Source organism: Mustela nivalis, assembly GCF_964662115.1.
Source record: "Mustela nivalis genome assembly, chromosome: 14".
NCBI lineage: Eukaryota > Metazoa > Chordata > Mammalia > Carnivora > Mustelidae > Mustela > Mustela nivalis.
Genome location: NC_139033.1, coordinates 86,414,013 through 86,427,237, shown reverse-complemented (window position 1 = coordinate 86,427,237; position 13,225 = coordinate 86,414,013). Strand labels below are relative to the sequence as shown.

The window sequence follows — 13,225 nt, the reverse complement described above, 5'->3', positions numbered from 1 at the left end:
CAGGTGCTCCAAAGCAACGGTTTTAAAGGAGGAGGATAGTTGAGCACATTTGAGGTAGTAGAAAATAAAAAGAAAACATGATAGAGGGGTAATTATGAAGCAAATTTCAGAAACCTTGAGAAGAGATGGGATGATGAGTAGGCACAGGTTGAGGGGTTGGTCTTTGACAAAAAGAAGACTCTATCTTCAGACTGGTGGAAAGAATGAGGCAAATGTAGATTAAGTGGGGGATTAGTGCTTCATGCTTAAATTTTCTAGATAAAGTGTGAGATGAGGGTTTTAGATAAGAGGCAGAGGTCTAGTAGATAAAAAAAAAATGTGGATCATTTAGAATAGTTATTTAGAGTACCAGAGAAAATAATAAACACAGATAAAAAGATTGTTGGTTGAAGCTTAGAGGCCAGCAGAGTCTCCTGAAGAGATCATGTCCACCCTGCACTACCTGGATGCTTGTGCCTGTAAAGTGTGCTTACCAGCTTCTTGGATCTTTCTTCAACACAAACTTGGGCTGGCCCCACTTGGATCCACCCCATCAACTCCTCCCAGGTTCCATATCAAAACCCTAAACCAGGGCGCCTGGGTGGCTCAGTGGGTTAAAGCCTCTGCCTTCGGCTCGGGTCATGATCCCAGCGTCCTGGGATCGAGCCCCACATCGGGCTCTCTGCTCAGCAGGGAGCCTGCTTCCTCCTCTCTCTCTGCCTGCCTCTCTGCTTACTTGTAATCTCTGTCTGTCAAATAAATAAATAAAATCTTAAAAAAAAAAAAAAAAAAAACCCTAAACCAAACCAAAACCCTCAACACATCACATAAGAATGATAGTTGGATATACAGAAGTAAAATCTCTGGGTGAATGCACAGAGTAAGTGGGAAGCTGTATTCAACCAGTTTTGGAGTTCTTCTTGGGGAGTTCAGTGAAGGGAAAGATAGACAACGAAACTGAGACAGAAGGGTGATTATAAGGATGGATCATGGAATCTAAGAAAAAGGAAAGCATGAGTGAGGTGACAGAAAGAATAAGATATCAGGATTCAGAATCGAAGAATTAAAGTTAAATTTTTTTTTGTAGAACTTGAATTTGGAAGGGGTTTCACATGGTATGGTTAATTTTCCCCCCTAATTTGAAATAAAACCTGATGCTTTATCATCCCACTAGACATTTGTGTCAGTGAAAATCCTGTTCTTGATTATTTGAACTTAGAACCTGATTCTGAATTACACACAAAGTGCTTTCTGCAACTTTATCACTGGGTTTTCAAGGAATTAAACTGCTGTGTAAATTGAGGCAAGATTTAACTTTTTACAAAATTGGGTATTTGGAAAAAAATTATTTACCATTTCAAAAATGATATCACTTACTGAGATGCCACTCATTGTATCTGAGTTGCCATAAAACATACCTGCATCTGCCTGGATTTATAGCTGTCACATTCATACTGCTTTACACAGTGGTGATAGTTATTTAACCACAGCATTAGGCCTTGTATATTCATATTGAATAACTTATATGTTAAACACACATTATCATATTATGCATTTCTTGACTTTAATTTCTCTTATCTAGGACAGTTAAAACATTAAGTTGATAGTTTTGACATATGCAAGCCTCTATTACCAGTGATTTTTTTTTGCGGTAAAATAAATAACATGCAACTTGCAATTTTAGTATGTATAATTCAATGGGATTAATTAAATTTACAATAATTATAAAGTATTTCTCATAAATGAATATTTCTTATGAAAAAAAAAAACCCAGCTCCCCCCCCATTAAAAGATATTACTAATGGGACACCTGGATGGCTCAGTGGGTTAAAGCCTCTGCCTTTGGCTCAGGTCATGATCCCAGGGTCCTGGGATTGAACCCCACATCCGGCTCTCTGCTCAGCAGGGAGCCTGCTTCCCCTCCTCTCTCTCTGCCTGCCTCTCTGCCTACTTGTGATCTCTGTCAAATAAATAAAATCTTAAAAAAAAGATAGTATTAGGACAATTGTCATATCTGAATAAGGTCTATATGTTACATATTAGTTTGTATAAAGATTAAGTTTCTGATTTTAAAATTTGCAGTGCATTTTCTAAAAGAATATCAGTGTGTTTAAGACATGCAGACTGAGGGGCGCCTGGGTGGCTCAGTGGGTTAAAGCCTCTGCCTTCGGCTCAGGTCATGATCTCAGAGTCCTGGGATCGAGCCCCACATCAGGCTCTCTGCTCAGCATGGAGTCTGCTTCCTCCTGTCTCTCTCTGCCTGCCTCTCTGCCTACTTGTGATCTCTGTCTGTCAAAAAAAAAAAAAAAAAAAAAAAAAGACATGCAGACTGAAATATTTAGAGCTCAAGGTGCATCATTTCTGCAATGATTCTCCATATAGGTATTACTGGAGGTTGAAAACCAGTGAATAAGATGATGTCTTTCAAACCTGGGACAGGGGAGACTGAAAACAGCACTGTCCTAACTCCTCATAATGATCTGTTTAATGAATAACTAAAATGACTCTGTTATCAAAGGGTAATAATACACAAAATGTCATGTGTAAGATTAATCACAATTAATATCACTTTAAACATAACCTTGTAGGTAAGAATGGACCCTTGCCCATTGTGTCTTTCGAGCCAACCACAGACTTTGCATAGTTATATCCAGGCTCTTGGCCTTTCCTGCTTGCCCATCCAGCTCCTTAAGAATCCATGCCCTCCCTACCACCAGGAACCTTCCACTTCCAGAAGTGCATCCCTCAGGTCCCTTTGGTTACTGTCATTTTGCTCCAGCACCTTATTCATGTTCTTTAAAACTACAAACTAGATGTCAGAGCCAGAGAAGAAGAGGGAGATCACTGAATCCCACCCATCTGTGCAACATACAGGCTCCTCTGCTTCTCTTGCCCTCTCCTAAATTTCCCATCCTGAGGATTTGTTTAAGCAGCCCCTTCTTCCACCATGAGGGTGATGTCCAATTCCACCCAGCTGGGATCACCCCTTTCCCTGGATGTCCGTAGCATGTCTCCTATACTTGTCCACAAAACCTATTCCAGCTCACATCTTAATATACTTTCATGTATTGTCATAAAGTTTTTATGATTTCATGAGTAAAATTTTTATATTCTTAACTGTATCATGAACTCCTAATGCACAGGAATCTTTATTATCTTTAGCACAGATACTCAGTAACATACAGTGAGTATTGGAAAGTGCTCATGTTGCATTAGGAAGCTCATGCCTTCTAATCTGATCAGCTGTTGTTAACTTACAACAAGGATTCAACAGAAGAACAAATATGAGGGTCAGCTTCTTTCGTGAACTCCTAAACCATAAACTTGGAGGAAATGATTTTATTAGTCACCAAACATGAGGAGCAAATGTAACTCTTTGTTTTCTTTTCTTTTTCTTTAATTTTTTTATTAACCACTGTATATTACATAATTAGTCCTTGATGCAGTGTTCAATGATTAAATATAACATGTTAGGTATATCACCTAGTACTCTGTTTTCTACATGTTTTGCTCAATATTGTAATTCATTTCTTTCTCCTCAATGATTATCTCCAAGGAATTTAGCTTTCCAAAAGCTTTAGAATTCTTCTAAGACTTATTTGTGACATCTGTATACTAAGGACAGTCTTAGAAAATAAAATAGAATAAATGTAAGAAGTCAGTTTAATAATATGAAGCATTTTCCTTCTGGTTCATGTGCCAGATAATCAAGCTGAAAATGAAAATATAAGCCCAGACTGTATACAACTAAGGGAATAAAGAGGTTATTTTGCAGTGGAAAGGCAGGGGACTAGAGAATCCTCCTCCTTTCTACTACTAAATGTATTTCTTGAATGAGACATTTTGTTTCTTCTGTACATCTGTTTTTTTTTTTTTTTATATACTTAATGAATAGGTGGGTTTACACTCTGGAACCTCTCTTGACTTGTAGTTATTTTATTCTATGCATGCAGGATTCCTAAAGCTCCTTCCCCCTCCCCCCCATAAAAACTTGGTAGAAAGATCCTAGGTAGTTTAAGACATCCGTATGACCAGATATGTAAAGGCTAATGATAGTCTCTACACTCATTTCTCTGATTCTATCATTCTAGCCCCACCAAAATAATCTTAAGAACCAAAAATGCCAGGAGCACTGAACTTACTGAGATTCTCAAAGCCACAGATATGAAGAGGGAGAGGACAGAGAGATATATCTGTAGTCGCTTCCCACCAAACCTCTTCCTCAGATATTCTGGCATAGTCATCACCTGCAGAGACAGACATCAACAAAGATTCACCTTCAGAGCCCAGCACATTCATATTATTCAACACTTACTAAGCACTTGTATACCTGCACATGATTACTGTGCATGGTACCTTAGGAATGCAAAGGTTAGAAAAACAGTCCCTTGGGAGAACAGTGAGCCTGGAATAAACACAGACATTGAAAACTTAGGATCCAGATAGGACATTTACTAGAAATGCGACCTTTGGCAATCGACAATCTCTCTGAACCTCCATTTTTTTCATTTGTAAAGTGGGAGTTTAATATGAAAGTAGATGTAAAATACCCACAACAACACCTAATGCATGGTGAATGCTCAACAAATACTTTTCATTATTTTCACTAAAATAATGTTGCTGTCTAGTAAAAACATTATTTATAAATAATGAACCACAATGAATGGTTATAATAAATTGATAATTAAACAAATTGCAAATATATACTTGGGTATATATTTATGTGATTATCTTTTTAAAATTATTGTTATGTTCAGTTAGCCAGCATATAGTATATCATTGGTTTTTGATGTAGTGTTCAATGATTCATTAGTTGCATATAACACCCAGTGCTCATCCTTAATACACATCTATTTGATTATCTTTATTGAAAAGAAGAGATTAGGGGGTGACTGGGTGGCTCAGTTGGTTAGGCGTCTGCCTTCAGACAGGGCCATGATGTCAAAGTCTTGGGATTGAGCCCCATGTACGGCTTCCTGCTCAGCAGTGAGTCTTTGCTCTCTCTCTCTCTGCCAAAGAGATGAATTAAAAAAAAAAAAAAGACAATTACATTAAATACCTACTGAGAGAAAAGTCTGAGGTTATCATTACTGAAATATGGGATTAACTATGTGATGTGTAAGTAGTACCAAAGCAGTTTAAGCTCATGAGTTAATCTCCTTCAGTATAAAAGAATACATATTTATATAACATCAAAAGCAAAAAAAGGGAACACTTGGTGGCTCAGAAACTCTGTGGAACCCCCTCAAACATGGCAAACCACATCCAAAAATACATGCATGAGTTCTGTGGCGTTTGTTCTTGCACCAAGGAGAGCACACTTAAACAGAAATTGTTCAAACTTGGTACTTGAAAGGACCCAAGATGAGCAAAGAGACAATATATGGTGACCTGCAGAGGTACAAGCCAGAAGGCTTATCCACTGAGCACACTCATCTCAGGAATTATTCTAGGTTATAGCACCTCATGGTATGAGCACAAGCAGCAGAAGAATAAATGTGGGTAGTAGGATCAGAGAAGCACAGAAGTGGTTGGCAACACCGGCTCTGAAGAGGAGCTAACATAGCTGTGGTATTTCCTACACTTAATTTTTTTTTTTCCCTTGGAATTCTGCTATATCTTTGAGATCTAAAAATACATGTTTTCTCTATTTCTATACATTTGGAAATGTTATATTCAGTTGGAAAACTGTCTACTACTTTTGAGTATCTAAATATCCTACACTTAATTTAAAAAAGAAACTACAAATCTCAGAATGGCAAAAATTAGAGTGAAGAAAATTACCATGTGTTGGTGAGGATGTGGGGAAATGGGAACCCTCACAATAGTGATCAGCAAAAGGAGAGGTGACTGCAGCCATTTCCAAGAGCAATCTGATAGAGTTTAGTGGATTTACATAAGCCCAGAGATCCTGGAACAAGGGATATTACCCAGGTTTCATGACTAAGCAGAAAGAATGAGTAATTAAATGAACGCTGACAGATGTATGAGAACACTTGGAGATACTCACGTCTGCCTTAATGTATATAGGGACAAAGACCCAAGCTAGAACCAGCAACAACAGCAAAGCCTGCAAAAAAAAAAAAAAAAAAAAAAAAAAAAATTCAAAAAAGAGTGCAAAGTTCAAGAGGCTTGGCTTGTAGGACTTATCACTTCAACAGTTCTGAGTCTGAAAATAAAATAAGTTTGCATGGATCTTGTCCCACTCAACCAATTATGAGCCCAAGACAACTGTGGATTCCTTTCCTCTGTTTCCATGATTCAGATACTACACCTTCCTGGGGTTTAAGGTGGGGCAAAAGATGTTTGATATAAGGTGGACAGAAAATAAGACATCCAAAAGTGCAAGTGGACCCCTGAAAGGTCATACAATCTTTGCTAAAAGGACTAATTCTTGAATGGAAGGAATTATACAGAGTGACAAAGCAATGAGAAAACAACTTGGTGATAGACTATTCCCACTGTCCCCCAAGTGATATATTATCATTATATATATATAAAATGATAATATATCACATATATATATTCAACAATATATATATAATGATAATATATCACTCATGCTGCCCTCACAACAATCAGTGGGGCAGATATGATAAGCAGTTATTCCTGTTTAATGGAAGGGGAACCTGAGCCTCACAGAGATTAAAGAAGTCCAAGGTCACAGGCTAAAAGAGCCAGGCTCTTGGCAACCTGATAATCACACACACTGGGGCCATAGGGCATGTTGTTCACATCTCTGGAAGCTGGCTCCATCCTGGAGTTATGGCACTATCAGAACAAAACTTGGGCCATAGGGCATGTCTGGAGACTTGGTCTGGTTTGGAGGCCCCAAAACTAATAAATCAAAGCTAGGGACAAAATCTTCAACAAGGGAGAGGTACAAGAATTTTGATGACTCAAGGTAATTTTCTAAGCTCATCCATGCATGATCTATTTACATGTTCACTGTGATCTGACTTTTTTCCACATAAGCATCTCCTTCTGACTGAAATGCACATACATATATATGCAAATCAGAAAGGATACAAGAACAGAAAAAGCTCAGGCAACTCAAGAATTATTAATGCATGTGCCCAGCCAAGTGCTAGATGACAGGGTGATATGCATGACATGAGAGGAGATGGTCTTTTCCTTAAAGGATTTAGTGTCTAATTAAGGGGGCACAGCTTCTACTGGCAAAAAAGTAATAGAGCAATTAGAAACTCAATCACAAAGCCTTGAAGATTCTACTTACTATGTCTAAATCATTCATTCCTTACTCTGCTGTCACTTACTTATCTAGGTCCTACTTGGTCAGTTTCTGTCCATCTATCTGGTACCAGTTCCAGGAGGCTTCTTTGATATGTGCCAAGTCTCACCAATCATCTGAGATGGTTGTCCCTCCTGTGTGAGTTCTCTCAACCTTTCATGCATAATTCTCTCCTTGTACTTTCTGCACCACAGTGAGCATGCACCTGTCTGTCCCACTGGGATGTAAGTTTCCCAAAAGAAGGGACCATTGCTTTTTGTATTTTTCTATTCTCTGCATCTAATTCAGAGCTGGACATATAGGGTATTAGCTTAGGGAGGAAATTAAAAAGTGAGAGATAAAATGGTTAAGAAAGTCAAGTGAAAGTGGGGATTAAATCATATAGAAATGACATTCCTGGTGGGAATACTGCTTGAGCAAAATCTCAGAGGTGGGGAATAATGGGACCGGACTGGGTCAGGCAGGCAGAATGAGGCCACACAGGCAAGGCCTTGAGTTTCAAACAATGGGTAGGTTACAATGAAAAATAGAAATCAAATCAAAGAGAAGCTTATCCTATACGGACTCCCAGAAAAACATATCTGGACAGAGTTTGGATTTAAAGGAAAAAGCCTATGATGTCACTTACATTCCATTCAAATGCTGCAGTGGCAATTCCTGAAGTTGCCCCTGTCCCAGCCAGCCCCACAAAGTGGCCACTGCCAATGTTACTAGCGAAGAGAGAGGCCCCCATCTGGAATCCAAGAGAACAGATGAGTATGAGTAAAGAGATCCAAATCAGATTCCTTGACAACAGGCAAGTGTTGAGATGTTACCATCATGCCTCCTTAGGGCAGGAGTTCTGTGGGCTGAATCCAACCATTCACCAGTTTTTGTGTGGTTGATAAGCTAAAAATGCTTTATTTTATTTTATTTACATTTTTGAATGGTTTAAAAAGATGAATGAAGACCCATATTTTTGAAATTATATGAAACTCAAGTTTCAATGTTCATCAATAGTTTTATGGGGACACAGCTGGGCTTGTTGGTTTTACATATTCACCCTGGCTGTTTCTGTCCTGCAAAAGCAGAAACAGCACTGTGTGACTGCAATGGACTGTATGGCTCAAAACTCTAAAATACTTACAGTCTGGCACTTTACAGAGAACATTACAGAGAACTTTGCAGGGGAAAATTAATTTATCCACCCAGATACTCTGGGTTGAGACTGCTCCTGGACAAGAACTGCCAGACCTCCTGTTGGCCCCTTCACTCATCCTCAAGGACTACAAATGTGGATAGGAGGAAGTTTTTCTTCATTCTCCCAGCCCTAAGGACTCTCTTCTCACCTACTTCTTCTTCCATCCCAATGTCTACTGTGTTTAAGTATCGAGGATAAAGAGAAATCTTGTGAGTAGGCAGGAGCAAGCACTAGTCTTGACAAAACAGAATTGGAATGTGGGACTGCTGCAATGCTCATTCACTCATTCCCATCTTTCCAACCCTTTGTAAAACCACATTTTCTATTCAGACATTTGGATCCAGGGGATGGGATTGAGCTCATTGGTGGCTATGGGATTGGTTGAGACTTGAATGTTTCATAAACAGTCTTAAGAAGGTAATGTCTGATTGGACACTTCAGTAACAATTCATCTCAAGCTTGCAGTTGGTCTGCTTCAACCACTCTGGCCAAATCACTTTCCACTCTCCATTTTCATTCCTACAACTTAATCAGCGGATCCATGAAGGAAGAATGTACTGTGCACCCACTGTCTTACCCAACACTCTGCTGATGCTGTATGGATTCAGAAAAGAAGATGGACCTTCTGGTGCAATGGGACTCTTGTCAAGGAGGTCAGACATTAAAAACCCAGCAAGGAAATGATCAACTGGGCAAGAATCAAAGAGGCATCATGATTTACAACATCACAGGGAATACACAACCACTATCATAACTGCATGGATCATAAGGACTAGACAGTCAGGCTAGAATGCAGGGTGAGACATTGCAAATGAGGCACGGCTGGAGCTGAACATTGAAGGAGGAGAGCAGAAAGGGGGATGCTCATCCAAACAAGAGGGGCAGCCCTGGTTCAGGATTGGGAACAAAGAAGGAATGTGTTGGGGATGCTAAGGAGCCAAGGCAGAAGATTCTTGATGAGGACCAGGGGAAAAATATGACACAGAGCTGAACTGAATATTCTCAAATGCCACATTACACTTGCTCTCGTAATGGGTGACACACTATCATTTGGGGTCAGGGGTTTAGGAAAAGACAGCAGCAAGTAGGCAACAAATGCACATAAGAAACTCAGCATTCCCAGTGTTCTCTTTATTGACTCTAAAACATGGAAACACGGGAAATTTGTCTCTGGGAAACTCTGACCCACTCACCGGCCACCAGGCTATATCTCCACCAGCCAAGAAGAAACCTCCAACGGTGCCCCGGTTGGTCTTCAGCATTGCCTAAGCAGAAGGGAAGACATGTGAGGGCCAAACCACCACAAGATCACCCACGGTGCTACAGATGATCTGGCTAGAGTGTTCATAGTGGTCACTCTTCCAGCACTCTTGAAGAGAAACATTTTCCTAGAAACTGTGATATAGCATCAATTTTTAAATTTTTTAAACACAGTAGACAAAATCATAGTTTCATAGAAATAGAAGGACTTAAAAAAACCATCTTCCCTAACTCTGTCCCAATTGCTCTGTTTCTTTTCATTTATGAAAGCAATGAGGGGTGACACTAAAGCTGAGCGTGGATATAAATTTCAGCCTTATATTGCTAAAAATTAAGAATGAGCATAAATTAATTAAGCACCCAACTGACTCATTTAGAAAGTGAGCAATAGAAAAAAATAAAATAAAAGTAGTGAGATAATAAAAACAACATCTTTATTCATTATACCAGGAGTTGGAGATGCTGAACTGAGTAAGTCCAAACTTCTCACTGCTGGCTTTGTTCAAATGGGTTTGGTAGGAGACTATATTAACTGAATAAACATTATTTATGTCACACAAAAGACAATGATTCTGAAGGAAGGATAATGAAATCTGACAGCTGTTAATGTTTCCTTAGTTTTATCATATTGTCGCACCACACCCCTCCCTCCCTCAGACATTTTAACCATAAGCTTGGTGCCTACCATGAATACCCCATTGGACTCCTACATACCCATAGCCCGACAGCCATCACCACCATGAAATAGATGACAATGACAGAGATGTCAGCAGCATTTTGGATGCGCTCTGACATCTCAGGAGGACCCAGGGTCCCAGTCACAGTGCTGGGGCTTAATGTGCTGGCCATGGCTGCAGGTGATACTTTCCCATCCCAGGGATGGCCCTTTCCTTTTATAAGCTCTGGGTTAATAATCAGCCTTGAGCAGGTGGAGCACACTATCAGAGCCAGCTCCTGGGTATTTGGACCTTTAAACATTTTCTTTGAAGCTCTGAGACCCTGGTTCTCCAGCAGTCAGTGTTGAATTAAGTGGATTGTGGGAATGAGCAGTGAAAGATAAGAAACAGGATAAGAATGGCAGGTAAAGAGTGGGGGGTTTACTAAGTGGAAAGATGGGTTTTTAAGATTGACCAGGTTTTATGAAGATTAAAGAGAGATCATGGGGATAAAAGAAGGAAGAAGGACAGAGTGAAGGGGCAAGAAAAGAGCCAAGAGGGACAGGGGTGAGGGTCCTTCATGGGACAGATAATATTCTTCACAGAGGAATATATCTCTTGAAGGTGAGGCTGATTGTGCATTTCATGGGTTCCAGAGTCTCATATTTCTCTGGAACAAGTAATCTAAGTGGGTTTTATATGACACATTAGGACCGTGGTAGCCAATGCAGGAAAGGGAAATTGCTCTACAAGCAGGGCTGTTGTGGGACTGAACCAGAGGTTTTGACAATGAGTGAATCAACCTAAAAGCATGTAATAATGATTCTTTGATTTGTACTTCTAATGCATCCCTTTTCAAAGCTGAAAAGAAGGGCCATCTGTACCCCATTGTTCATAGCAGCAATGGCCACAGCCATCAAACTGTGGAAAGAACCAAGATGCCCTTCAACGGACGAGTGGATAAAGAAGATGTGGTCCATATATATTATTGAGTATTATGCCTCCATCAGAAAGGATGAATGCCCAACTTTTGTATCAACATGGACAGGGCTGGAAGAGATTATGCTAAGTGAAATAAGTCAAGCAGAGAAAGTCATTTATCATATGGTTTCACTTATTTGTGAAGCACAAGGAATAACACAGAGGACTTGGGGAGTTAGAGAGGAGAAGTGAGTTGGGGGAAATTAAGGAAGAGATGAACCATGAGAGATTGTGGATTCTGAGAAACAAACTGAGGGTTTTGGATGGGGGGAATGTGGGAGGTTGGGTGAGCCTGGTGGTGGGTATTAGGGAGGGTACGTATTATATGGAGCACTGGGTATGGTGCATAAACAATGAATTCTGGAACACTGGAAAGAAATTTTAAAATAATGTAAAAATTTTTAAAAAAATTCAAAAAAATTTCTTTTTAAAGCTGAAGAATAATATATCATTGCATGTGTATAATACATTTTGTTTATCTGGGGACCCAGGACCCCACCAGCTGATTAAAGTTAAAAGTAAAGCCTTAACTTTTTTCTTCCCTCCACATTTTTTGGTAAAATAATGTGGTAAAGTTTATATAACATCAAATTTGCCATAGTTGGCACTTTTTAAAGTAAGCTCTACACCCAATGTGGTGCTTGAATTTATGACCCCAAGATCAAGATCACATGCTTCACTGACTGAGCTACCAGGCACCCCCATTGTCATACTTTAAGTCTATAATTCAGTGGCATTAAGAATATTTTCAATATTGTGCAACTATTACCATGATCCATTTTCAGAAGTTTGTCATCATCCCTAACAGAAGTTCTCTACCTAATAAATGATATTTCTGTGTTCCTTCCTCTTCCCAGTGTTTGGTAACCTCTATTCTACTTTCTGTCCCTCTGAATTAGCCTGTTCTAGGTACCTCAAATAAGTGGAATCATATAATATTTGTCCCTATGGGTCCAATTTTTTTTCACTTAGTGTGTCATTTTCGACATTCATTCATGTCGTAGCATATATCCTCATTGCATTCTTTTTCAAAGTGAGTAATATTCCATTGCATGGATATATCACATTTTGTTTATCCATTTATCTGCTCATGAACCTTTGGGTTATTTGTATCTTTTAGCTTTTATGAATAATACAGCTATGAACACGGCAGACAAGTATCTCTTTGAGTGCCTGCATCTAATTTTTTGAGTACCCACCCAGAAACAGAATTGCTAGTTCTTATGATAAATTTATATTTAACATTTTAAGGAATCACCACATTGTTTTCAACAGTAACTGCATCATTTCACTTTACTACCAGCAATGCACAAGATTTCCAATTTCTCCATGTACTCACCAACATGTGTTATTTTCGTTTTTTAAAAATTATAACCACAACATGGGGGCTTACGTGGGTACGAGAAGAATAAATGAAAGAAAATGGGATTGGGAGGGAGACAAACCATAAGTGACTCTTAATCTCACAAAACAAACTGAGGGTTGCTGGGGGGAGGGGGTTTGGGAGAAGGGGGTGGGATTATGGACATTGGGGAGGGTATGTGCTTTGGTGAGTGCTGTGAAGTGTGTAAACCTGGTGATTCACAGACCTGTACCCCTGGGGATAAAAATATATGTTTATAAAAAATAAAAAATTATATAAAAAAATTATAACCACACTTGTAGGTGTGAGCTATCTCATTGTGATTTTGATTTGTACTTTCTTTTTTATTCTTTTTTTTCTTAGAGAGAGAGAGAGAGAGTGCATATGTAGGTAGAGGGGAGGGGCAGAGGGAGAGAGAGAATCTTAAACTAGCTCCATGTTCAGCATGGAGTCTGTAGCTGGGCTCAGTCTCACAACCCTCAGATCATGACCTGAGCAGAAATCAAGAGTTGGATTTTTAAGCAACTGAGCCACCCAGATGCCCCTTCAGTTGA

General features: G+C 39.3%; 1 protein-coding gene across 1 annotated transcript in view; it reads right to left on the bottom strand.

Moving 5' to 3' along the window:
* Positions 1 to 10,520, bottom strand: part of LOC309847500 (solute carrier family 5 member 4) — a gene marked incomplete at both ends in the record, with an annotated part of 70,869 nt that extends 60,349 nt beyond the window's left edge. Inside the window, 5 exons of the mRNA XM_082697888.1 lie at positions 4,122 to 4,226; positions 5,990 to 6,049; positions 7,860 to 7,964; positions 9,605 to 9,676; positions 10,386 to 10,520. Coding sequence (XP_082554014.1) covers positions 4,122 to 4,226; positions 5,990 to 6,049; positions 7,860 to 7,964; positions 9,605 to 9,676; positions 10,386 to 10,520 — 477 coding nt within the window. The remainder of the gene's footprint in view (positions 1 to 4,121; positions 4,227 to 5,989; positions 6,050 to 7,859; positions 7,965 to 9,604; positions 9,677 to 10,385) is intronic.
* Between the last annotated feature and the right edge of the window lie 2,705 nt (positions 10,521 to 13,225).